Source organism: Balaenoptera borealis (assembly GCF_965194805.1).
Source record: "Balaenoptera borealis genome assembly, chromosome: 3".
In the NCBI taxonomy this organism is placed as follows: Eukaryota; Metazoa; Chordata; class Mammalia; order Artiodactyla; family Balaenopteridae; genus Balaenoptera; species Balaenoptera borealis.
This window is the reverse complement of record NC_138866.1, coordinates 48,704,030-48,731,454: the sequence shown is the minus strand read 5'-3', so window position 1 is coordinate 48,731,454 and position 27,425 is coordinate 48,704,030. Positions and strand designations below refer to the sequence as shown.

General features: G+C 40.4%; 1 protein-coding gene and 1 long non-coding RNA gene across 11 annotated transcripts in view; both read right to left on the bottom strand.

The window, feature by feature from the left end:
* Positions 1–8,626, bottom strand: part of TRIM9 (tripartite motif containing 9) — a 104,520-nt gene extending 95,894 nt beyond the window's left edge. For 2 of the 10 annotated variants that reach the window (XM_082384810.1, XM_082384809.1), the window contains exon 1: positions 7,177–8,625. In XM_082384810.1, coding sequence (XP_082240936.1) covers positions 7,177–7,998 — 822 coding nt within the window. In that variant the 5' untranslated portion in view covers positions 7,999–8,625. Of the gene's footprint in view, positions 1–7,176 lie in introns of all 10 variants that reach the window. The other 8 variants (XM_082384808.1, XM_082384813.1, XM_082384811.1 and 5 more) reach the window with 5 other exon arrangements.
* An 8,640-nt stretch (positions 8,627–17,266) lies between these two features.
* The window catches only part of LOC309625408, a 98,819-nt gene continuing 88,660 nt past the window's right edge, over positions 17,267–27,425 (bottom strand). Inside the window, exon 4 of the long non-coding RNA XR_014242503.1 lies at positions 17,267–20,207. This is a non-coding gene — a long non-coding RNA (uncharacterized lncRNA). The remainder of the gene's footprint in view (positions 20,208–27,425) is intronic.

Here is a 27,425-nt window from a genome sequence, read left to right as displayed (position 1 = left end):
GTATTCTAGAGATGATACTTAGAATGAATAAGAATTAGTATCTTCAGATACAAATGTTTATATGTGCTAAATCTCAGTTGGAAGTGACAGAAAACCAATACAAACTAGCCAAAGAGAAAAAGGAGGGGGAGGATTGCTGACTCACATAACTGGAAAGGCAGGAGGGGGTAGAAGGGGGTTATGAAGGGTTCCAGGGACTCAACAGTGTTCTCAGGAGTCTCTGTTTCTTATCTCTGTAACTCTGGGGATTGCCTTACTTTCTTCTACTAATGTAAGAGGAAGAGGAAGAGGCAGGGACACAGACACCTCTGGCTTTTATTCTAGCTGCACCAAGCCCAGAGGAAAGCAATGCTCTTCTGTCCCTGATTCAGTATCTATAAACCTCAGAAGAGGACTCTGATTGGATTGGCTTGCTTCATGTGCTCATTTTTTGAATTAATCACTTTGGCCAGTGGGATAGGGTGTGACGATTGGTCAGGCCTATGTCACATGCCCTCCCACTTGGCCAGGTAAGGCAGAGCACTGGACTGGCAGCCCACCAGAATCACAAGGGCTGGGCAGAGGCAGGAATGTGGTGGTGTGGGGAAGCACTTAACTAAGTAAGAAGAATACTGCCGTTATGAGACCAAAACATAAACAACACGAAACACTAAACTCTATGGTTGCTATACACTCTTTTCTTCTAACAAATAGATGGAATTATTGAAATGAAACTATATGGTTCCCCCCACTCCCAACCCAATCACATACTTTTAAAGAGGCACCTGAAGTTAGTGCAAAATTGTGTTTTGGCACCTTCTGTCCTCCTTCCTCCACTCATACACAAGCCAAGTGAGGGATCACTTTGCTCGTAGGTGGCCACATTTACCATAATATATAATAGCAGTAGGAATAACCACACAAACTGCTTGGTGGTGGAGCATTACTGGGGAGAGGAAGCACTGAGCTATAGCTGTCAGTGTTCTCTACCCTTTTCTGTCTTCTTTTTCTTCATCAACTCTGTTGCTCCACTTTTGAAGCATCTCAAGAAATTAGTGCTGTATTTAAAATGCAGAAGATCCAGGGAGAGCAAAAGGGCTTTCTTCTGCACTCAGAATGGTTTCCTCTTAGACTGTGCAAGAGGCGCCGGTCAGTGCCTCCCTGCCCCTGCTGCTCACAAAGGCATTCTGCCCTGGGCTTTCCTCCAGCTGAACAGTGAAACCAGGAGCCAGGTTTGTATCAAGTGTCTGTTCATTAGGGCCAGGACTAGGGTGAGGGGAGTAAGGCACTCTCCTTGGATGCAGAATTTAAAAGGGTGCTAAAAAACCTCAGTAGTCAATGTTAATATTTTAATGGAATATTTTTAAAAATAAAAATGAATGCCCCAAAATACATGATGAACAAAAGAGCAAAATCTTAAACAAAGATAGGATCAATACTACTGATTTTCCCTTCTGACTCAGGCTCCAATATGGCTCAGTATGGCACTGTAAGTGATCAACATTTAAAACGTTGATATTCTGCTCATCATGGATTTTTTGTATTCATCTTTGTTTTTTAAGATATTGCCTTATAATATTTTTTATCCTGATTACTGAGTTTTTGGTACCCCCTTATGTTTTTCACCCAAGGTGAGTGCCTCACTTGTCTCACCCAAGTCTACTGCATACACCTCACTAAAGGGGTGGGCTTGTGACCTAGGCAGTCATCAGTAAACCCCTGACTCAAGCTGGGCCAATCACATTCTTTCTCTAAACTTCAAAATGTTGCCTAAGAGACACAGAGACACTAATTAGATGAGAGTGGATACTTGAACTGAAATGTCATGCTGCACTGGGGCTGGAGGAATCATGTCAGGCCTTGTGCAGCCCAAGGAAGCCCATCCAGAGAGAGAAGCAGGCATGAGAGTTAGGCATATGACAGACTGTATTATTTGTTCAAAATATTCTCTGTCCTCCTCTACAAGGCTCTTCTCTGGTGCCTTTCTCTGTTGGAAGAGTGAATTTCCTGTAGCACAGATGTCAGTCTTGGCCACATGGTTTGTTTTAGCCAATGGAATGTAAGCAGAAGAGACACGCAATGTCTGAGTGGAAACTTTAAGTGCTATTGAGTGGTTCTGCTCTGCTCCCTTCTCTCTGCCGTAAGGTTGGCGTGTTCCAAACATGCTCTTTCAGCCTAAGTTCAAGAACAAGGAGGATGTGGAGAAGGGCCAGAGCTGACTTTCAGTGGGTATTATTGTAAGAAATTATATGGTATTGTTGTAATTCACTGAGAATTTAAAAATTAATTTTTTAATTAAAAAATTAATTTTTTGTTTTTTTAAAACAAAAAATTGTTTGTTACTGCAGCATAACTTAGTCCAAGCTGACTGATACACAGAAGTGAATTTAATCTCTAGCTTTCCAGTTCCAGTCTCCTTGTGAGTTGATTTTATTTCCCATGAAATCCTCTGAGATCCCCTAAGTGGGTTTCTGTTCCTTACCACCAACAATCTCTGATAAAACTGATAAAAAACAATATTATTTAGAACTATTTTTTTCTTATACATTTATCATATAATAGGTTCTAGCCTCCTCTGTGCCAAGGCTAAGTTATACGAATACACACACTTTGAAAGGTGCTTAGGTGAGAGAAGTGCAATTTATTGTACTCATGGTAAGGATAATTTTTGCCTGTGCATTATATTTATTACTCAATGACAGATGGCTGTGACAGTTTTCTCTAACTTTATGGAAACTGTGATTTGATCTGAAATGCCAGTTAATAGCATCTTTTCATGGTATATACAGGGAGAACAATTTCTGCTGCTTCAAAAGTGATAATATCTTCAAAACTGAATTATATCAGTTATCATTTTAGCTTTGTAATTGAAAAACAAAATATCTTTGTTTAATATACAAGTAAATCTTTGTGTGTGTCCTTGTTCCTTGGGGTTAATTCAAATGACTATTCTCGGAGGACCCATGAGGATCTGGCTCACTCTTTTAGGCCACCTTTAAGAGTAGCCTTTGTACGGCACCTTGTGCTCTATAAGGAGCAAGCAAATTATCCCAAGTTGGGGGATGAGATTTTTATGCAGTAACTGTTGACTAGTGAGACAATAACTTCCGTTTTGCGCAAAAACTTTCTATTTTGCCAAACTGAAATTAGTAAGTTATAAACATCTAAATTACTTTTTCAAAATATTTTCACAAATATAGTTTTAGGTTCTTTACATCCTGTGTGTAGGAAGCACAGAGAAGTTATAGACTTGCTTAAAATTACCAGCAAGTAAGTGGAAGCATCAGGTCTGGAACCCAGAACCTCATCTAGTTCTTTCTATTTTTGCCTCAGTACAAAGAGGAACAATTCATTCCTCTGTAACATTCTCCTTAATAACCTGTAAGAATATTTACATTGCTCACAGAATGTTCTGATTATACGAAAAGTAAATTTTTAAGAATTTAAAAACATGAACATATGTTACCTGTTACATTTACCATACGGACATCTAGATTATATTGTATTTACTACTGATATATATATATAATATATTATAATATATGTAATATATTATAATATATATAATAATATGTATATTATATATATTATAATATAATATATAATTATAATATATATAATATATTATATATTTTTTAATATATATATATAAAACTGAACACCACTTTGGTTACATTAAATAACACATTTACTACACAAATATTTGATGAGATGCCACCATACTACAAAGCAGGTATTTTTTCCAGAAGGCTTTGAAGGTGAAAGCATAATAACTGATGGTTTATTTTAAAATGTTTAACTTGCAAATCTTTGTTTAAAACAAAGAAGGTAAGAGAGAAATAACATTTGAGACAAGATTCAGAATGAATAGTCAGTGTTTAGAGTACAAAGGAAAAGAAAATTCTTGCTCAACAGTACAAACACAAAGGAACGGTTACAAATATATTACTGATTCATTGATTGATAAAATACACCAAGAATTCAAGGATAATGTTAGATTTAGAAATATGAATTGCTAAAATTATAAAGTAATAATAATGGTTCCAATTGCCTATATGAAAATATCTACAAAATCTTTTTTTGTGTGAGTAGCAATTCTTTATACCAACCTAAGTTTGATAAGGAATAGAGCAAGTGCTGATACTAAATAAAAAGTGTCACCAGATATTTGCCCTATAAGGCCACTTCCTGCATTATTTTTCATGGATTTTGAAGGCCATCTATATCTGAAACATATTTTAATTTAGTCAATTGACAACTAATGAATTTCAAGCAGTTGTTTTTAATACCATTAAAAAGATAAACTTCAGCCATTTTGTCTTAAATGTGTAAGATGATGACTTTCTGAGGGAAACAGTTATTCACAGGGTTTTCTTTATCACTGGAGATAACTAAATATTAATGAAAACTTTCAGGTCTAGTGATAACTTGTGTGGATAACTAACTGCCCAACTTTGGGAGAACTACTTAGTGTAATTCTTTGCTCTCCTATGTTTTGAAGGACATAGAAATTCTGGCCCATAAGCTTTTTGTGAGGATGGAAGATAAATAGACATAGGAGAAAATCGCACGTTATCACATTACCTTATTAAGGAGATAAGGTGGAATAATGTTTGTTGTTCAGCTAACAGATGATAAGTGAATGTTAAAATCTGTCATCCTTCTGCCTTATATTTATTGGCAGTTTAATAATCTTGATATTGACTGAACAAAAAATATAACTATTTACTCTTTTGAAAAAATGTGCAAAAGATCAGAGAAGAAATGGTTTTTTTAAAAAATGAACCAATATTCCCTTCCTAGCCTACTTATGTCATGTCTGAAGGGCTTTACATTATTCTTTTTTAGCAGACATCCGAATTTCAACCCTGTCCACGCTACAGTGTCTACTCACAATGTCCATTACCGATAAAACAAATGGTTTAACATTTCAAATCTACATGGGGCTTGGCGGAGATTTAAAGACTGCCTTTGGTCTTAATGGATAAAGTACAGGCTCTTCTTCACAGAAGAATAATGCAGTGGTTTGACCATCCTAATTAGCATGTGCCTCTAAGTTCTTTTTCCAGACAGGTGATTAGTTTCTTAGTTCCAAGGAGAGTTTTGTAGGGCAATTTAACATAGGCTATAGTTAGCAGTTTAAGAGTGAAATCATAATATGAAGAAAAAATTGGCCATGAAGTAAAGTTCTGAAAACTTTCAAAATTAAACATCATTTAAACAACTTAAATTGAAGTGTTTAAAAAATAGTGGCATGTGCCTAGGAGGGGAGCTCAAATTTGTGCTGAATTAAGTCTCTCCATCAGTACTAATACAGTTTAATAGACTATGTGTGAGAACATAAATGACTGTAAACATGGATCCCATTCACTATTCAGTATTGAGTTGAGCTCCCTGATTGCTGAATATGGTGATGTTTTATTTTATTTTTTCTTGTTGCAAATACAATATCAATGTTCCCCTCCTTAACCCCAAGGCCTCTCTCAAAGGCTAGCCTTTCTGGTCTCCAAGGAATGCCAGGAAACCCTGAGTGGGGCAGAGCTGATGCCTGAACACCATCCCTACTGCCCTGCCTCATCCTGGGGCTTGCAACTCAATGATGTGAAGAAAACCTCCCTACAACAGTCCTGAACCCCTGCCTTGCCCTTTGCACCCCCAACTAAGTGGATTATTTAAAAAGTAAAAGTCCAATTCATGTACATCTCCTCAAGAGTGGTTTCCTTCCTTCTAAGCAGTGTGGGCAATAACATTATAAAGATCTCTTTCCTCACGAAGCTTATTTTGTGTGTGTATGTTGGGGGGGGCAATAGATAAATACAAAAGTAACATGATAGTTAAAATATATAGCGTCCCAGTTAGTGGTTAAGTACTACCGAGGAAAATAAAGCGGGGAGGGAACCAAGGGGTTCAGAAAGGTCTCACTGCAAGGGTGACATCTGAGTAATGATCTGAAGGAGGCAAGAGAGTGAACTGTTCAGATGGAGGCTGAAGGAACATCAGATGCAAAGGCCCCGGGTCCAGAAGGGGCCCGGTGTTGGTGGAGGAACAGCAAGAGGGACTGCGTGGCTGAAGCAGAGGGAATGGGAGGAAATGAGGGCAATGAAGCCAAACGGGAACAGGCCATCTGAGGTCCTGGTGGACTATCCTAAGGACCATCTAAGAAATGTGGGGGGCAATTGGAGGATTTTGAACAGAGGAGTGGCATCACCTAACAAGTGGTTAAAGGCCCTGTTCTTGAGGCTAGCTCTGGCGGAGGTACCATCAAATGACATCAGAAAGATAAATTTGGTAACAGGTGTCCCCAAATTTTCACAGACAACTACTGACTGTGAGGAAAATGGTTGAACTCTGGGCAAATGGGTGTGTGGGTGATCGATAGGAAGGGGTTACCCTGGGAGACTGGGAGATGCACCTGCCTAGCTTTCAGGCCGCGACCGCGCAGAAACCTCCAGTCCTGCTACTCCAGCCCAGATCCCCTCCGCGAGGGTCAGGGCCGCAGCCTTCAGGCCGTGTTGCCATGGCGACTACAGGATTTTTTTTTTTTTTTTTTTCTCCACCCCACTCCACATTCGCACACCTCTTGTGCGCAAAGCACCCGGACCCGCATCCTTACCGCGCTGCCGCTGGGCTTAGGCCAGCGCCGACTTATCAGCATTCAGCTCGCGGCGTGTTCCCCGCCCCCGCTGCGACTCCAGGCTCCAGCCTATCCAGCAGCTCCAGCACCCCTCGGTCCGCGCCGCCCAGCCGCGCCCACCTCCTCCCCGTGGGACCACGGCCGGAGCCCCACAACCGGCTCTGCCCTGGAGCTTCCCTGGCGGCCCTGAGCACAGCCGCGGATCGGCCCAGCTACTCATCGCCTTCCCGCACGCTGGCGGCCGCCGAGAGCTGCACGTCCGCGGCGGGGAGGGGGCGCCCTAAGCCTGGCTCGCAGGCAGCGTGCACCGAGAGACCCGCTCTACGCATCCCCGAAACAACTCTCTGGAGAGGTTCAACTCTCTGGAGAGGTTCAACTCCCCTGTGCGCCGTTTACGGTCCCCTGCGCTTCCTGCAATGCACCAGACGGGGGAAGTAGATATTGGAGGCACCTGCACTGCGCCCCAGTTGGGAGGCAGTGTGCGTAGAAGAGGGGGATCGTCTGCTGCAAAACCGGAGGATCGGAGGCGCGGGGATTTAGGGGTGGGTTTTCTTAGGACTCACCTTGTGCAGTTTCCACATGGCTCCTAGAGCCTTGACTTCGTGGCTGGAGTGTTTGCCCTCCTCCAAGCACTGGTAGCACACGGGCATCTTGCACTGCACGCAGTACATGCTGTGGTTCTCCAGCTCGTGGTCTGTGCAGGTGGAGACCTTTCTTGGGCTCAGCCGCCGGCTCACGCGGCCCTGGGCCGGGGGCACCAGGCGGTGCTTGGCTAGGGGCCCCCGGGGCGGGTGGCAGCGCAGGCGGCACGGATCACAGTAGAAGACATCGCACTGTTCGCACATGACGGTGGCCTCCTTGGGTGCCTTCTCGCAAAGCTGGCACTTAAGGGCTGCAGCTTTGCTCTGCTGGTAGCGGTCAATTACCCCTTCCAGGACGCGGTTCTTGGGGAAGCCGCGGAGCCCCCGGTCATCCAGGATGAGGCTGCGGTGGCACTGGGGGCAGGTGATACAGGAGTTGCGGGGCACCGGGGCCAAGGCCGGTGACAGGTGGGTGGCCGGTGGCGGCATAGCCGGGGGGAATACACGGACGCCGTTGGGGGACTTCTGGCACGGGGTAGTGGGGGCGCTGGCGAACCCCCCGTAGGAGCCATAGCCGCTGTCCGCCTCGCTGTACAGGCTCATCTTGTCAAGGTCCAGATAATCATAGTCGGAGACCCCGGAGCCCGAGGCCCGTCGGCTCTGGGGGGACTCCGACTCCGGGGTCTGCACCAGGATGTTGCGGGCGCACGCCTGACATATATTGTGAGAGCAGGGCAGGATGATGGGCTCCCGATAGAAGGAGCCGCACACGGGGCATTTTAACTCTTCTTCCATCTCTTCCATGGGGACCTGGCTGGGAGCGAAGCAGAGGCGGCTGCAACTGGAGCCTGAACTGACGAGGTGGCCGCCGGCCTGTCGTGTCCAGCACCTTGGCCAGCAGCGGCGGCGGTGGCGTTGGCAGTGGCGCCTTCCCGCGTCGCTTAGGCGCCGACTCCCTGTGAGGCGCTCTCTCTGTGAGCCACCGAACCGCGGCGCCGAGCGCCAACCCGGGACCGCCCCCTCCTGCCCCTCTAGTCCCGCCCCAGCCTGTAAGCAGCGGCTTATTGGACGGCGGGCGAGAGAGCGAAGCTCTCATTGGCCACACGTCCCGTCCTTCTCCTCTCCTCCGCAGGCCACAGGGGGTTTGGTGGAGGATTCTGAGGATGAGGGGAGTCTTCGCTTCGGGCTGCATGATCTCGGGAGGGGGCCGGCGTGCGGAGGCGAGGGGACCGGGAAGGAGGGATTAGGCGGGATGACTCATCCCTCGCCCCGCTTCCTTCCGACCTCCGGCTCAGTCGCCCAAGAGCGGGGCGTGAGAAACCCCTCCCCGCAGCGAGGGGGCTGGCAGAGGGGCTGGTGCCTGTCGACGGCGTCTGCGTTTGGCTTGCAGCTGTAGTCTCCGCGCAGATCTCCGCTCGCCCGTGCTGCGCCGCGCGGGAGAACCCCCCCCCCCCCCTTCTTCCGCTGCTGGCGCCTCACCCAGGCCTAGGTTTCTGTACCCCAGCCGGGCTATTCTCCCGCTCAGGAACCCGCGGAAGCCGGCCCCTGCGCTCCTGCATCCCGGGGGTCTGACGGCGCAGGCCTGGCAGGAGCCTTCTCGCTTCTTTTTCTCCCAGTTCCTGGTGTCTAAAAGGGGATTGACAATATCGATTTCCTAGTGTTGCTGTGAGATTTAAACTACGCGACCCACGTAAAGGCTCAGTATATTCGTTAAAATCTATGCCCCCCTTCATTTCACGCTTTCAATTCAGGCTCGGCCCAGAGGCTTCTTACCCTGTGGTGGGAACGTGTCTCTATATCCCCGCTTCATGTAAAAGAGCTTCTGTCCCCTCTTCAGTCCCCCTCCCCCCAAAGCTGTCCTCTCACCGGGGCGCTCAGCACCTGGCTGAGCTTTCACAAGGCCAGTAGAACCTTTGGTTCAGTTGAGGCAGGAACGGGTTGCTTATTTCTGAGTGCCCATAGTTTAGTAAACTAGCTCTGTAGATGAATCACTGTGTCGCTGTAGAGTCTCAGTGTGTGACTCCAAATAGCTTTATTGAATGTTATGTGGCCCGAGCATCTACCACAGCTTCCAGAAGGATGGGTTCTTTCTGTTTCTTCTAGTGAAGTGCGAGAGGTGCTGGTGATGGTGGGGGCCTAGTTCTAGTGTTAGTACTCATATATTAAGCTCCACTCTTCTCCCTCTCCCCAGACATCACTGGAGATAATTGGTCCTGCCCCTTGCCTGCAGAACTGTTGATTTGATTATGGCGAACAAGAAAATCCAAAAAAACAAAAAACTCATATTTAGGTTAAGTGACTTAGTGATATTCTGAGGTAATAACTTATTTGAAGTTGCACATGGCTGTTTTGCTGAGTGATTCATGAAGTAAATGACAAAATTTCTTTCCAAGTTTTAACAAATCTTCCAATTTTCCGCCTTCCAAAAAAGAGATAACTTGATTATATGCAGCTCATTTAAATCACACTACTGTGCAGGAAAAAAAAAAAAAAGGACTTTTTATAACCCTGCCCTTGGAGAAATAGTCCGTAAACTAGGTTATCTTTCCCACCTTCAATTGCAGTAAAAACATAATGTGATCATTGTTTGGGGAAAAAAGTTTTCATTGTTTTTTAAGTTATGGTAATTACAAATGCTATGTGATTTTTTAAAAAGAATTTATTGAAGTATAGTTGATTTCTATGTGATTTATTTTTAACCTAGCTTTTAACTAGTTGAGTCCAGAAAATCCAAAGGCATATGTACTCTGTTTATAAACATTGAACTTCTTGGAGGTTGGAACATTATCTATTTGCAGGACACATCTAATTTATAGGTCCCAAGAGAATTTGCTAATAACAAGTAGATAATAATTAATAAATTGTTAGAAAGGAGCGTCAGTACCACTCATAATTTACAATCCTTCAAATGACTTTTATATGCGTTTGGCTGATTGTAGTAGCCTTGGGCCAGTGCTTTGGACATTTCAAGGTGTGCAGCTGTTACTCTTTTTAAGAGTTTGAACTTTGCTTATCACAGTATAACATCTGCTATGGATTGAAAGTGTCGCCCCAAAATTCCTACCTTGAAATCCTAACTCCCAAGGTGATGGTATCAGAAGGTGTGGCCCTTGGCAGAGCCTTCATGAATGGGATTAGTGCTCTTATAAAAGTAGCCCAAGAAATCTCCCTTGCCCCCTCCATCATGTGAGGTTACTATGAGAAGACCACCACTGTGAGGATCTTCACCAGTTAGCAAATTTGCCAACACCCTGATCTTGTACTTCCCAGTCTCTAGACCTGTGACAGATATATATGAAATCTATGAAATATGAAATATATTGAGATGATTTGTTAGATCTATTTGGTCAGGATTAGCTAAATCAAACCCAGGAGATTTAAATGACTATCATTTGTTTAGTGTTCACACTGTTCCAGGAAGTAAGTTAATTTACTTACATGCATACCTAGTTCAATCTCTGTAATAACAAGAAGAGATGGGTATAATTATCCCCATTTTAAAGATGAGTAAACTGAGGATAAGCAAAGTTCTGAAGGTCAAATATTGGTGAGGCTGGGACTTCTTTCTTTCTTTGTTCATTCATTCATTCATTCAACAACTGCTGAGCTCTACTCTCTGTCAGGCTCTGTGTGTGATAAATACCCCAAATGATCTTTTTTAACTTCCATGCTTATTCTGCTTACCTTCTCTGATAGTTCAGCATTTTCTTGAATTTGTTTCTCTAAAATATTTTATATTTTCCCCTCATGTTGCAGTATTTGGCCATAATGTACTTTACAACCCTCCAATGAGTTGTATTTAAAGGAAATAAAAATCTGAATGTAGTTGATACTATAGAAATACTATAGGGACTATCTTCTCTCTTCCAGCTGGTGATCAGCCCATGCCCTGAAGCACGAGGATTGATAGCCCTGTAATTTTATCATTCCTGGGGTGACTGCAGATGTTCTCATTTGTGTAAAGTGCCTCTGAAGCTTACTATTCACCCAAATGATGTTCTTTAGCAATAAGTTGAGCAAATTTAAAATGTACTAGCGGCTTTTCCATTTTTTTTGAAGTGTTTTCCAATGAAAAATTTAGGTGCTTTCCTATTTACTTTTGACTACAATGCTTGATTATTAACATAACTGTCTCTGATTATAAAGAATGAACACTCAGAGGAGAAAGAATTCTCTCTCTTCCCCCCACGTTCTCTTCTAGAGCCATCAATCCTTAGTTACAGGGGGAAAAAAAAAATCAATGAAAGGAGCTGATTAAAGGCTCTGGTACTTTAAGATTCTCTGACAAATAGATAAAAATATTCTGTATTTATTTTGTGATTAAGGATATTGCTGAATGTGGTTTGTAAAAATTGCATTATTTGAAAGTAATGGAGGTGATGTTCTATTTCAAAAGAAATTCTGAGGAAACTTTTTTTTTTGATGGGGTAACTTAATCCATTAATATTTAATTTTAAACTTGTAATGTTTGTGCCATCCTTTAATAACTTACATATTTATTTATTGTTGATATTCTTTTTTCTTTTTAATTATGCAATAATTACAGTAAATTAAGAGTGTTTTGCCCATTTAGTACTACTGGAACATGACCTTATTCAAATTCTGTTTCTAACTACAAGTAATATGGGACTAGTACTTTGGAAAGGGTAGACAGGAGAATCTGGGAAGATGGAAATCTAAATAATCTTATATTAAGGTAAAACAGCTGGAGAATAAATCCAGGAGACCCAACTTGTGAATAATAGGAATCCTAGAAAGAGGAAAAGGCACAGATGGAGGAAAGATCACAACTGAAAAAAATAATTTTCCTGAATCAAATAAAGATATAAGATTACAGATTGAAAGGATTTTAGAATTATATGTGACATTGATTTTAAAAAAAGACCCAAGCACATACAGATACAATTCTTGAACTCCAAGGAAAAAAGAACATCTACAAGCTCTCAGACAGAAACAACTTAATTATAAAAAGAAAAGAATCAGATTGGCATTGGATTTCTATTTTGCAGCCCTGAAGGCACGAAGAATGTGAAATAAAGTCTACAGCCTACTAGAAGTAAAAGAAGACGTCTAAGTATTTTATAGCCAGCCAAGAGATCACTTGATTGTCAGGTTAAAAAAAGATTTTGCAAGAATTTAGAGAATACAGCGCTCACATATTCCATCTAAGAAAAATACTTGAGAAGGATTTTAAACTAAATAAAAAATGAATCTTAGAGTCCACAAGATGCGTAAGGAGCTGATGGGAAAGTAAAAGTATTCTGAGGACCTCAGAATTGGGGAGAGAGAAAAAATGTGAAAGGATAGGTGAGAAATAGAATATTTTTGTTGGAGGGATTACTTATTATCTTTTCTTTTTCACTTACGAGTAAATATATGCATGCATTATGAGGCCTGGGAAAGGAAATATAACCATTAATATAATGGAAAGTACAATATAACTCACAATTAACAAACCTGGGGGCAGTACTATGTGAAACTCAATGACAACAAATTTTAAAACTTAAAGAAATGGATATTTTCCTGGCAAAATAATATATTAACTGAATTAATCCTTCAAAGTAGAAAGCTTAAATAGACCAACCTCCATTAAAGAGATTTGAAAGGTTAAGTTTTGATTTATCATTAAAAAGGATAGCATGGTTGTACAGATGAGCTCTAGTTAACTTTTTAAGAGCAAGTAATTTTAATGTTATTGAAATAACCTAAATTAAAGAAAAATATAGAATGTTCCCTAGTCCACTTTATAAAGCCATCATAAGTTTAATAACACAATATAATAATAATAATATATTTAACAGAGAATGCAATAAATCAAAAACTATAGACCTAAACCACCTAAGTAATAGATGTAAAGACGCTAAGTAGGATATTAGCAAACAGATTTCAACACTGTAGCAAAAGATTAGGATCTTAGGATTTCCCCAGGAATCTTAGTACAGTTGAGTGTCAGGTCAACTATCAACACAAATTATTACATGAAAAATTAAAGGGGCAAAATTCCCTCTTTTGGCCATATGGGAATAATCCTCCTTCCATAAGTGACTAAAAAGCAGGATTAACTATAGGAATCAACTATTGTCAGACACTAGATAACAGACAGTGTAGGGTTATAATTCCTGAGAGAAGGCAGACAAAGAGGTGAGCCCTACCTTCAACCAGGCTTTCGACCAAATGGTAATTTCCAGACTGTGATACAGAGGAGGAATCCAAACAAAGCCCACCAATCTCCCTGAGTTGAGGAGAAAGAGATTCAATTTTGGGGAGGTGAAGGAAGCTAGAATTGGAGAGAGGAAAGAATTAGACAGTTTCAAGGAATCTGCATGGGGATTTGCTTGAGTGCTTGAACACAATGTGTGCATATATAGGGTGACTCTCCACCAGAATGGGCAATAACAACTTCTGAGGAAAGAGCAATTATTGGATTTGTAATATAAACAATTCTCAGAGCACACATAGGACCAGGAATCATTCATATTCTCTTTAGCCGGAATGAAGAGGAAGCATTGAATATACAAAAATACATTAGCAATGCACAATCAGCAACTGATATTAAAACTGTACCATTTATAACAGCATCAAAAAACATGAATTTGAATTAATAAAATATGTATAAGATCTATACACTGACAACTACAAAACGTTTCAGAGAGAAATTAAAGCAACTTTAATAAATGGTGAGATATGCCGTGTTCATAGATTGGTAAGACTCAATATTGTTTAGATGGCAATTTCCCCCAAAGTGATTTATAGATTCAATGCAATTCCAATGAAAATTTTCAGAAGGCTTTTTTTGAGGGTAAGCAATTGACAAGGTGATTCTAAAGTCTACTTGAAGATGCAAAGAAGCTTGAACAGCCAAAAGTATTTTGAAAAAGATCCAACTTGAAAGATTTATACTAACTGATTTTAAGACTTACTAAAAAGCTACAGTAATTAACCTGTTGTGTTAGTGCCTTAAGGATAGAAATATATATCAATGAAGCAGAATAGAGTTTAGAAATAGACATATATCTATGGTCAATTAATTGTAAATAAAGATTCTAAGTAAGCTGTGTGGAAACATCTATTAAAGTTAAAAACAAACATCAATAAAGTTCAAAAGTTCAAAAAGCAAAGAAAAATGTTGCCTTAGCCTTTATACACTTTGTTCTAGGTTATTTCACTTTTTGTAACAAACGTGTTACAAGTGTGTTATAATTTGAAAAATATATAAAAAATAATTCTTACAAGAATTTTGAAATAATTTCTGAAGGAGTGTGACTGTTACTTGTAATTCCCTTTCTCCTATCTAATCTTCATTGTTACATGCCAGAACTAAAAAGCATCTCATGTTTCTGATCTTAAATTTTGGAATTCTACTTTACATATGCTGTTACAGTGTTAATCTGACTATATATCATTTATTCTATCCTAATAGGAAACCAGAGCTAGTTTCTGCTTAAGCTTCGCAGTACAGTTCCAATGCCATTGCTCCTTATAGTATTCTCTGGAGCTGTCTTCCTGGTGAATTTCTCTACTTTCTACAAGTTTTCAAATATTTTTTCCCTGCCTTTAAGAAGCAGATAATTTGCTAGAAAAATTAACTTGTCAGCAGAATTCTTTTGCTGTAGGTGTTCAGTGAACATTGCCCCAAGCTCTTCTCTGTTTAAGTCTCAAAGTCAGGAGTCATTCACAATTTCTTTTAAATTTAGTTGTTATTACTTTCGGTAATGCTGGAAGACCAATATAGGAGAATATAGGATATAGGAATATAGGAATTCTTCTTTTAGGATTTTGAATTTGGGAAACTGAAAGACTGAGTATGTTAATTGGAGGTGCAAAACAGAAAGGTCATGAAGTGTACTAGAGGCCAAATTAGCCAGTATGGTTATATGGAAGCTAAAGTTTCAAGGAACATGTCTGGCGCAGCAGATGTTATCAGTGCTTAGCAATATCTTTTCCCTCCTGGGCGTATGTATGGGAGACTATGCAAACTTTTGTTGTTAGGCAAGACTTTGTGACCAGGTCTGGCCATAGAAATGTGTGCAGAAATGTGTGTCACTTCCAGACTGAGTTAATAAAAAGCTCCTGCACAAAGTTATGGAAAGTGTCTTGAGATATTGTTGAACCATAGATCAAAGCTGTTTGGATCCCTGAATCTGCACATAGAAAGCAGCTATCAGAATTGGTGATTCACTGCCTGAAGAACAACTGAGGAAAATTAGCTTTTGTGTGTTAAGCCAGAGATGTGAGGGTTGTGTGTTACTGTAACACAGCACAGCCTAACCTGACTAATATAGTAGTAAAGAGAGAGAAATGGAAGAGACAGGCAGAGACAAGTCATGAGTATAGCCCTTAAAAGAGACAAAGTAGCTATGTTGCGTCTTACCTGTTTATTTGTTATAGTTCCCATTAGACCTGGCATTACTTTGGTTTCTGTACTGGTATGCCACAAGCTTACTGGTATCTTTACAATAAATTTAACTTTTCTTGGTTAGCTGAAGTGTGCTCTCTTTCCTTCCAATCAAAAGGCCAAAATCAAACTATTCAGTTAGTCACATTTTAATCACTTAGATATTGAGATCTGCATTGTCGTAGATGCTGTTGGTGCTCTGTCCACTCTTCTTTAGCATGTACCTCTTCATGCTAAAGGCCACTTAGTGCAAAAAGCTTTGAGTTTTTGAGGGATTTTTCTAGCCAAGGAGCATGCTCAGCCAAGACACAGGGGATCTCTGGGAGATCCCTCGCCGATTGATATTACATGGGGCCGGGAGGTCTCTGGTGGTCCAATGTCCTGAACTCAGCTCTCCCAGCTCAGAGGCTCAGGCCTGACAGCCGGCCAGAGCACCAAGACCCTGTCAGCCACACGGCTTTTGGGAAGTCTGCAGTCTTCTGCCAGCATTCAGTAGGGGTTCCGTAGGAGTTGTTCCACATGTAGATGTATTTTTGATGTATTTTGGGGGAGGAAGGTGATCTCCACGTCTTACTTTTCCACCATCTTGAAGGTCCTCTCTCTTCACACCTCCTGCTGCTAGAGGGTCCACATTTCATTTGGAAAGGACATAAATCTGGCAATCTCACTTCAGGCCTAGCCCATCCACCTTTTTTCCCTTTGTGCTTAGTCTGTTTCACTTGCTCATAACGGGCCCCATGCAGAGGCCTTGCCCCCGGCCCTTCAGACCAGAATTCCTCGTGAAACAGCTGAGCCGACACCTCAGCTTGGGACGTGCGCTGAAGCTCCTCATGGGACACTCAACTCAAGAATCTGACATCATTCTTATCCTACATTTTACAAAGAGAATTTAAGTGGTTTATATTTCTGCCCCATAAAATTTTCTCTTTTAATCTTCAAAAACATTCCAGGAGATCAAAGAATAAATAATAAAAGTGCCTGTGTTCACTCAGAACTGTATAATTTAATAGAAGGTATTCACATTAATAGATATATTAATAGAATAAAAGGTATTAACATTCACCTTCTACTTTGTTAAAACTCTGTAAGGTAATTAAGACAGGCATCTTAGTTTTACAAGTACAAAAACAGGGACTTAAAGAAATCTAGTGACTTATCCAAGGTTACAAATTAAGGAGCAGAGCCAGGACATTAAGCCAGGACTTCTTACGTCTGGTCCAATTCTCTTTCCCCTACATTGAGCTATCAGAAAAACAAGGATAAAATTATTGTTTACATACTGCTTAATGTTGGTGAGGGAAAGAACAAGTTAAGGAAATTTGTAAAGATCTTGGACTTGAATATGAAGACTCGAATGGACTGATTCTTTCAACTTGGCTGCTCCTTGAAGAGGAAAGCACAGATTACAGTTCTAAAATTAGATTTCTCAGGGTTGTTTGAGCTGTATGATCTTGTGCATGTCCTGTACCATGTGGGTCCCAAATTTCCAAGTCTTAAGAATGCCTGGATGGTTCCTTGGGTCCTTTGAAGCTCTATGGAACTCTGGCGTTCATATCCACATTATATTTCTGGGAAGAAGGAGGAGGCAAAAGAGAAGGGGATAAAGAAGGAGTAGAGGAGGAGGAGGAGAAGGAGGAGGAGGAGCAGGGGGAGGAGGAGGGGGGAGGAGGAGGAGGAGGAGAAGGAGGAGGAGGAAGAGCATGTGTCCTATAGTCTTCAAGGAAAAAATGTTTCATATCATTTTCTCCCCAGGCTGAATGAGAACGAGAATAGGCTCTGGGGAACACGTAATACTTAAAGCATCCTGTACAAGTTCTTGCAGTAAGTGAAAAGTCAGAACCACTTGCTACATGATAACATCTAAATAGGATAAAATAGAACTCAAACTCATTTGGGAGAGGAAAATTGCTAAAATATGGCTGTAGTACTACTAGACATTTCGTTATTAATTTCTGTCCTTTAGTATGAATTTTTACTCAAATATCAAGCAGAAAATATCTATTTATGCCTTAAAATAAAATACAAGTTTAATGCAGTGAACATATTGATTTAATATTTAAGCAGAGAAGAAATAATACCTTTGGTATGGTACCCCATTTTTCACTAACATTTTCATGTATTAGATGTCATTTTGTTCTCATAATCCTGGTAAGTGACTTTATCTTTACAGACACAGAGATTCTTAAAGGTTAAGTGGCGTGCCCAGGGTCATGCAGATGGCACTGGGCTATAATTCAGTTCATACATAGGAGTAGCCAAACCAACTTGTAAGAGAATATTTTGTTGTCATAATTTCTAATAGTAGCGTTCTATTATGCAATGTTTTCTCAGCTTCAATGATATTTGTAGGGTAGTAACATAGAAAATGAGGTGCTACTTTTTATGAAGTGGTTAATATTTATTGCTCCATATTTCTCTTCCTTGATGCCACCAATGGATACTGTATTAGAAGGCCTTTATGTAGATCTTAGGATAGTTTCATTTACTGCTGGTTTTTGAGCCCCAGATTTTCCAATTTTACTGATCTACTTCTGATGAGAGCCTGAACGAGCAAGATCATTTTTCTTGCTCCAACTCCATAATTCAAATCTCTTTGAATTGCTTGCAATCACCTCTTAACTGATTGGCTATTAAATTATTTCATAACACTTCACAAATTTGGATGTACATATGGTTCTTCACTGCAACCTCCAATTATCTTGGAATTATTATTTGTGCAGTGTAGAGGACAAATAATTATTTATGGGTTGAATGAAAATCCTCTCTTACATTCTTCCAGATGCAATAACTGTAACATGGGCTTTTATTTGAGTGACATGTTTATTTGTGGTTTTGAAAATAGATGGTTCTCTAAAATGACAGTTAAAAAAAATCTGAGTAGAGATAATTATGGGCTTAATTTTTAAAAATAACACAATCAATTAAAAATATTTATTGCTCATTTGTTGATTATGAGAGACCAATGGAAGACATCTCTGCCCTCTCTGAGTGAATGTTTATTAGAGAATAAGACAAAATCCCTCAAGATCACAGTATAAGACTGTGAGTGCCATAAACATGTTCCATAGTGTCATGGGGGTCAGAGGAGGGAGCATGTGTGGGTGAGGTTATGAAGCCTTCATGGGTTGGATTTCAGAAGAAACAGTTAGGGTTGGGAAGAACATTTAGTAGGGAACATAGTAAGCAGAGAAGTTGGAGTTTGGGGTCTTTTGAAAACAAAATTTGTAGTAAAGGGAATCAACCCAGAGTTATTATTTTAGTGTATAGGACACAAGAACATATGGATGGAAGAAGGAGCTGGACTTTTCCCAAAAGGGCAGAAACATGTCCATGAGCCTTAGCATCCTCTGAAAGAGTCAGAATAATTCCTTGTTAACTAACAAAAATCTGATACTCTCCAGAGTCTAGACAGGAAAAAGGGAATTTAACAATATATTTTAAGTAGAAAAAATAATATATGTTAATCGTTTAAAAGAATAAATAACTTAGGGACTTCCCTGGTGGCACAGTGATAAAGAATCTGCCTGCCAATGCAGGGGACATGGGTTCGAGCCCTGGCCCGGGAAAATCCCACATGCCACGGAGCAACTAAGCCCGTGTGCCACAACTACTGAGCTTGTGCTCCAGAGGCCATGAGCCACACTACTGAGCCCATGCACCACAACTACTGAAGCCCGTGTGCCTAGAGCCTATGTTCCACAATAAGAGAAGCCACCACAATGAGAAGCCTGCTCGCCACAACTAGAGAAAAGCCTGCGTGCAGCAACGAAGACCCAAAGCAGCCAAAAATAAATAAATAAATTTAAAAAATAATAGTCATAAAAAGAAGAATATATAACTTAGAACCAAGAATTGAAGTACTTTTACTTTTTTGGGTACTCTAGCTCTTTTACTGTAGAGCCAAGGCAGGGTCACATAGAATTTATTCAGGTTACACAAATATTGTAATTGTCTCTTTGAGTTCCTCCATTCCAGCTGCCATGTGCAGTGAAAGAAAGCATGAATATTGGGATCAGACAGATCTGGATGTAAACCCACTTATTAGCCACAAGAACATGGGCATAAATTCCATGAGGACATTGTTTTTCTCATTGCTATATATCCCAGCATCGAGAACAGTGCCTGAGATATAATGAGCACTTTGTAAATATTTGTTGGATAAGTTAATGCTCCTTTTGAACCTCAATTTCCTTATTAATATAGTGGGAAACATAATACCTAACTCAAGGAGTTGTATTGAGAAATTAAATACGAAAATGTTAGGGAAATCCTCTAACACAGTATCTTTCATGTACCAGGTTTCTAAACACATGACTTTCTTTCCATCTTCAGATCAAGATGCACTAACTGTATCTTTCATAAATTAATTACTTTATTATTTTTATGACTGTACATCTGGTTTTTTAAAAATATGTGGTCTAATATCTGTAGGCCCAAGAGCCCCATGAAAATGTGCTCTTTACATGGATTAGAAAAAGAAACCAGTATTGGCTGTGATGCTTTTTGCTGGCTCAGCCACAGCCTGTGCTGAGAGGAATGGAGACAAGGCACAGAGCGACAGTAGGGTGAATCCGTGATTCTCTCCTCTGTGTCTGTCTGGGAGCGCCAGTGGGTTCACCTGTTTTCAAAGACATGACCAATGAATTTAGTTTTACAAAAATGAAAGCAGGCCAGTTGATCTAGACTGTGTCCATAAATGCAACTCAAGTTAGAAATAAGTCACTTAAAGGACTAGCTCCTTTTATTCAATATAGATAAAACTCCTGTAATGATAATTTCATTGAATTTTACAAAATCAATCCAATAAAATGTGGGCCAAGAACTATGCTAGATGCTAGGGGTTACAATGGCAAATAAGAAACTTCATTCTGTTCTTAGACTCAGGATAAGATTTGCAAGTGACAAAGGAGAAGAAATAGTGAGGCTTTGCCTGTGTAGGTCAATCTACCTTTGAGAATAGCTTAGATACACCCACAAAAGTGGCTACTGTTAGGCCCATGGCTGGATAGGCCTCTGAGTAGTAGTAGGTTAGCTCAACCTTAAAAATTAAAATCTCCAACCACCACCATACCTTAGATTGCCAGTCCAACCTCTGGCTCTAAAGAAAGTCCTTTCCCACCCTCATTGCAAGACCCACCTCCATTCCTATTCAAAGATGACTGGCAGTGAGCTGTCCTTTCCTGTCCCCGGAGAATGACAGGGAAACATCCATTCCCTTTAGGAGTAAATAGGGAAAAAATTTCTTCTCCTGCTACTAAGGGCAGAGATAGACCCAATACATTATTAAACTGAACACCGAACATCTCATTTGGAAGTATGTGCATTCTAGTTAATGCTGACAAGGCAGTTTTCCACCAAACAAAGGTGAGTATTTGCTTAGTTTGGAGATTTTCAGTAAAAACAACAACAACAAAAGAATCTGTTCCATCGATGTTACCACTGCTAAAGACAAAAAAAATATTCCCTTTTAAATGACACTTCCCCAATTCAAGCCTCCATCACCTGCTGCAGGAGATGATTAAGCCTGGCATCATTAGTGTCTATGGTGTGTCAGTGACTGCACTCTGTGAAGGTGCAGACCCGAGTCACATTTTGGTATCTTCTTTGTCTCATTGTCTGTTAATGAGTATCTACTAAATGCTTATGGGGAGCATTACATTATATTTGCTGCTTTTAATTTCATTTTATTCCTTTAATTATTATTCTAAGGGAATTCTATGATCGAGCTAGTCATAATTATATTCTCTAGTGGGTTCTTTTGCATGTACAAGATAATAGATCTGCTTGTGAGAGCATATGAAGATTTTATCAGGTCCTGCAAAAGGCATTGCAGGACATTTGTGGAAGCTGTCACATCCAGTTGTATCAATCCAAATTCCTCTGTGAACCACTAAAAAAAATTCAGAGGATTAAATCATTAATGGCTTTTGTCTCCTTTCATTAGTATAGCCTAAAAGAATTAAAAAAATAAAAATCACACTGACTGGTTGATAAAATTGACTGACAAATTACAATCTGATGAAAGGAGAGACAGCATAGTCAAGTCAGACACAAAATCAGTGATGTGGGAAATCAGTGGATCAAAGACTATGGGTGTGCACTTGCAAACCAAGTTTACCCGTGAATAGCTAAGCCAGCCTAGGGACTGAGGTCACCTGAACAGTCAGAGAAGCTTTTTGGAGATAGAAGAATGTAATACAAAGGAAATCAAGTGTGGTCCTGTCTTCCACCCTCATGTTTCACTAGGGGATTTAAATGTAGAGAAGCTGAGCTAAATAGACCTATTGATTCATCATTACTTAAGAAAAGCAGAAAACAAATACATCTTTACTGGGTTCAGCAATTTAGTGAGCGAAAATTTATATGCAATAAAGTTTCAGTTATAGCATTTATAATAACCACAAGTCAGTTTTTCTTCTCTCTTCTGCTAGACAATGGGGAGCTGTCAGGCTAACAGGAGCTGAGGGAGTGTGTCATTGTGGTCATTTCTGTTCTGATGGAGATGTTGAGAAATGGTTTTCTGCAAGGCTCATGTAAAGAACCATTTACAACAGAGAATTTCACTTCAGTTCAAAGGAGGTTACTTGCTTACATTCTTCTTGAAGAGAAAAGAGAAGTCTAGAAAATCAAACCTTTCTCTATTTTTCTTTTGTTAGGCTACTTCTCCAAAGATTTTAATGTATATTCATTTTGGGTGAATTTTGGATTTGGGGAGATGCTAAATTATCAGGCTAATGATACACTCTTAATAGCCAGGCTCCAGAGGCCTGATATAAGAATGGGACCTGGTACTCAGCCTCTCTACTCAGGATTTCTTGTGTCTGTTGCACAATGCTATCAGCTGTATTGCACAGGGAAATAGATAAGAGATAGATAGCTAAGTCAGAAGGGGAGGTGTAGTGGGCTTTGGGTACCAAAGAACAAATGAGTGGGCCTGGCAAGAGGAGCGAGGAGGACAGAATAGAACACAGAGCTGCAGGATGGGTAACATTATGGACTCCAGATTAATGAATGGAGACATCTCATGCCAGAGTTGGGATACAGAGACAAAGAGAGGACAGAGCAGCTTTCTGCTGCTGAGGAGGAATGGCCAGGGGTAGACTGTGCACACTGGGAGTAAGACTCAGAAGAAGGCTACATCTGGTTTTATATTTTGGCATTATGTACCTGGCTGTTTCAACCTCAGCTTTATTTCCATTTATAGATAAAAGCACAGGAAAAGCCTCAAAATATGCAGTGGATACCAATGTGCTCACCTCTAAAATCCCAGAACCCAGAGGTCCAAAGTGGCTCTGTTCCTGCTTCCTGGAGGGATGCAAGGCAACCGGACATATTATACTGATTGTGTAGATTGCCTTGAGGGAAAATAGTTTTCAGTGATCTGTTTCATAACATTTTTTGTAAAACTGTGGGGCAGGAGAATGGTATAAGTTTTAGTGTTGTCTTCCTTTCCCATGTGGGGAGTTTTGATTGCTAGAGGAACCATTTATACTAAAAATAACTTAAGTGTTAAAATACAGAATGTTTATTTGAAATTTAATGTGCCTGACCTGAAACCACAGTTATTAGATGACTGTCCTCCAAGTCAAGACATTTACCTGAGAACCAACACTTAAGAGGCTTCCTCAGAAAGTTAATTACAAATAAGCTACTTATTAGTATAAATGGTTTAATAAACTAGTGGTTTTAGCATAATTACTCACTGTTCTTTAAGTTTAAATTTTATTTCATTTGTTGGTAGACTCTTATCTGCCTCTTTTACTGCAGTACGGATTTTTCTTATATTTTCCCATAATTCTTGTCTACATTTTGGAGACCAAGACCACATCTGTAGCTTCTGATGCCAACTGTACGGGAATTAAGGGCCCCTTAGGAGTGAGAAGCCACCACTGCAGTGTGATCCAGTAACATATTTTTTGAGTATCTGTGGTGTAAAGACAAGTGATGTACAGAAGTACTGATTTTGTCAGTACTTTGTATCCAGTTAAAATTCTACTATAATAATAGTAATAATAGCACTTTATGAAGTGCTAAGTGCCAGGTACCATGCAGACACTGTGCTAACCAATAATGTATATTGTCTCATTTAATCCTCACACCAAAATGTCCATCAACAGAGGAATGGATAAAGAAGATGTGGTACATATATACAATGGAATATTACTCAGCCATAAAAAAGAATGAAATAATGCCATTTGCAGCAACATGGATGGACCTAGAGATTGTCATACTGAGTGAAGTAAGTCAGACAGAGAAAGACAAATATCATATGATATCGCTTATATGCGGAATCTAAAAAAATGGTGAAAATGAACTTATTTACACAACAGAAATAGAGTCACAGATGTAGAAAACAAACTTACGGTTACCAGGGGGGACAGGGGGAGGAGGGATAAATTGGGAGGTTGGGATTGACATATACACACTACTATATATAAAATAGATAACTAATAAGAACCTACTGTATAGTACAGGGAACTCTACTCAATACTCTGTAATGGCCTATATGGGAAAAGAATCTAAAAAAGAGTGGATATATACGTATATGTATCACTTTGCTGTACACCTGAAACTAATACAATATTGTAAATCAACTATACTCCAATAGAAAAAAAAAAATCCTCACACACACCTCATGAGACAGGCATTATCATCTCCATTTATGGTTGAGAAAACTGAAGCTCAGATAGTTAACTGACTGAGGTTTCACAGTTCCTAAACGGAAAAGTTGCGATTCTAACACAAGTCTGACCAACTCCTAAACTATTTGTATTAGTCTGCTTGGGCTGCCATAACAAAATACTAGAGACTGGGTGGCTTAAACAACAGAAATTTATTTCCTCACAGTTCTGGAGGCTAGAAGTCAAAGATCAAAGTGTCAACAGGGTTGGTTTCTTCTAAGGCCTCTCTCCTTGGCTGGTAGATAGCTGTCTTCTCCCTGTGCCTTCACATGGTCTTCCCTCAGTACCTGTCTGTGTCCTAATCTCCTCTTCTTATAAAGACATCAGTCATATTGGTTAAGGCCCACCTCAATGATGTCATATAACTTTAATTACTTCTTTAGAGACCCTACCTCCAAATACAGTCACATTCTGAGTTACCAGGGGTTAGGACTTCAACGTAACGAATTTTGGGTGAACACAATTTAGCCCATGTCTTTAAGTCATAAAATATGTGTATTGCCTATAAGAGGAAATATTAAGCCACTAGTCATTTCTACTCTGGTATGAACTAGTTTTTCTACAACTAATTTCCTGCAGAAAGATTTTGATGATGAAAGTAATGGAGAAAGTTGGGGCGCTGGGTCCTTTAGAGAATGAAGAAAAATGAGCAAGAAAGGGGACCCGGGGATGCTAGAAAGTTGGCATCTCCCAATTTGCTACTTTTGGTAGAGCCAGATTTATGGAAGTAAATTAAACACAAGCGTTACTCTCTGTTTTTATTTCTATATTTCATCTTTCTAGCTTCATTTTCTTTTCTGAAAGTGTCACTGCTATCCATCCAAGCCGGCAGGCTCCTTAGCTCTTGGAAAAGCTCCTCAATAACCTCATTGTCACTTATAAAATGGTACACACATGCATACACACACACACACACACCCACACACCCACTAATAATCTGCTAGACGCTCTATCACTTAAAAATAAGTTAGTAAAAATTATAGTCCTCTGTTGATACTGATTGGAATCCAGAAATTGTTAGGAGGTGTTTGGAATATTTAATAAGAATTCAAAGGGAGCCAATCATGAGGGATGATTTTTTCCTGGTGAACTCCCAATTTCCAAAAGAGCTGCTTCATGGAAAGGAATATATCAGAGAGTAAATCTGAGCACTGCTCACACCCTGCCTTCCAAAAGCCCTGATTTCTATAACCTCTAGGGAACCAAGCCTAATGGGAGGGGCAGGGCCTTCCCCTCTACCCTCATCTGTCAAGAGTGGGTTCTCCCATGACTCTCTCTTCTCCCACGCTAGTGAATTTGCCCATGGATGTATCCTGCTGAATTTGCCACTTTTCCAGTGGCAAAATTAACTACCAATTTACTTTTGGACATCAAGCTCAATGTTAATAGCCCTGCTTGACAGCCTTTTTAAGAGCTTCCTGAATCAGGAAGGGCTAATAGGTTTCAGTTTGCACGCCAGCTCCAAATGATTGATTGGTAGTGACTGTCTAGGAGAGGGTGGTGTTATATGAAGGTTGTGAGGCCATTTTTTAAAAGAAGGAATGGCATAATCAGTTAGTGAGGTCTACTAGGGGAGAGAGATTAGTAGCACAAGTATAAATTAGCTTCCATCATTAATAAATTCAAAGCTACAATTCATTGTGTGCTTACCCTGTGCCAGGCACTGGGCTCAGCCGGGTACATTCATTATCTTAGTGAACCTTCACAACTCTGCAGGATAGGTGATATATCCCCCCTTTGTAAGGGCAAAGAAATGTAGGCATAGTGGGATTAAATAACTAGCCCAAGATCACCCAGCTAGTTAGAACCAGAGCAGGAATTTGCACCCTGGCAGTCATGACATAGACTCCTTGAAACAATACACCAAATGTGTGGATTAGAATTTGAACTGAGGCTGCCACAGGCAGAGCCGTGGTGCTCCAATCACCACTAGACAATCACCACCAAGGACCAGGGAGTGCCATTTCCTTAGATATGTCCTCTGTACCTCCTTTCTGGCTTACAGATGGGGATGGAGGTAAAGGTGGGGTTTGGGAGAGGAGAACTTGTCTTCCTATAGTTAGTCCACACATATTTAATGAGCGCCGACTCTGTGTCAAGCATTTGGGGATGCAGCAGCATTTCCTGCATTCAAGGAGAGAGAGAGAGCTTATGCCCAATAAACTTAACAAATAAGGTAACATCAGACCCTGAGAAATGTTGTGGAGATGATTAATCAGGGTTACAGGGTGGGACTGAGTCAGGGGGGCGACTTTAGCCAGGGGTGAAGGCCTCTTTGAGAAAGGACCAGAAAGATGGGAAGGAGGCAGCTAAGGGAAATCTAGGGACAAGCACCCCCAAACAGAAGAAGTAGCAAATGCAAAGACCCTGATATAAGAACTTGTCATGTTTGAAGGAAAAAGGCTCAGATATTTGCTATTACTTCATTCAAGACTAAAGACATGGCCACGCTACAGGGATTGTCTGGGGTTCTCCTGCACAAACCACTTGGTGGGGGAGACAGAGGCAAGGGATTTGCCTTCTCTTTTCTCCCTTTCACCCTCTAAATGTATTATGTTGATAAATCAATGAGGGGTCACAGGTGCCAAAACCTTCAGCTTTGGGAAGGATTGAATTAATTTGCTTGGAGAAGAATATGAATTACCACATGCCTTGTAGAAAGTGTGAATTGATAATATAATGGTCACACACTGATTAAAACTACTAGTAGAATACCTTTATTTACATGATTTACAAGTTTATCTTTGTAGAGAATGGGTTAGAAGATTCAAGAAAAGGGGAGTCATTTTCATTAATCCTGCTACATCAATCACGTACTTCCACAGAGTAGACTCTCCTTGTCCTAAGCACAGGACCCTTTGGAACAGCTGTGGGGGATGGATGCCACAGGTTAAGGGATTTAGTGAAATGACAGAGCTTTTTTTTTCTTTGAGTCTTCCAACATTGATTTGAGGTTGATTTACATTAGCTTATGTACTTTTTAAAGTAGAAGAATGTATACATCTTTCATGATCATTATAAATAGGACAATTCTTGGCTAAAAGCCTGAATTAACCTTGCAAAATGGCTTAACCAAGTTTCCTCCTGAGACAGAACCTCTGGCATTGCTGTTTCACATGCCTGTGCTTATTTAAGGAGCACTTATCAGGCCCCAA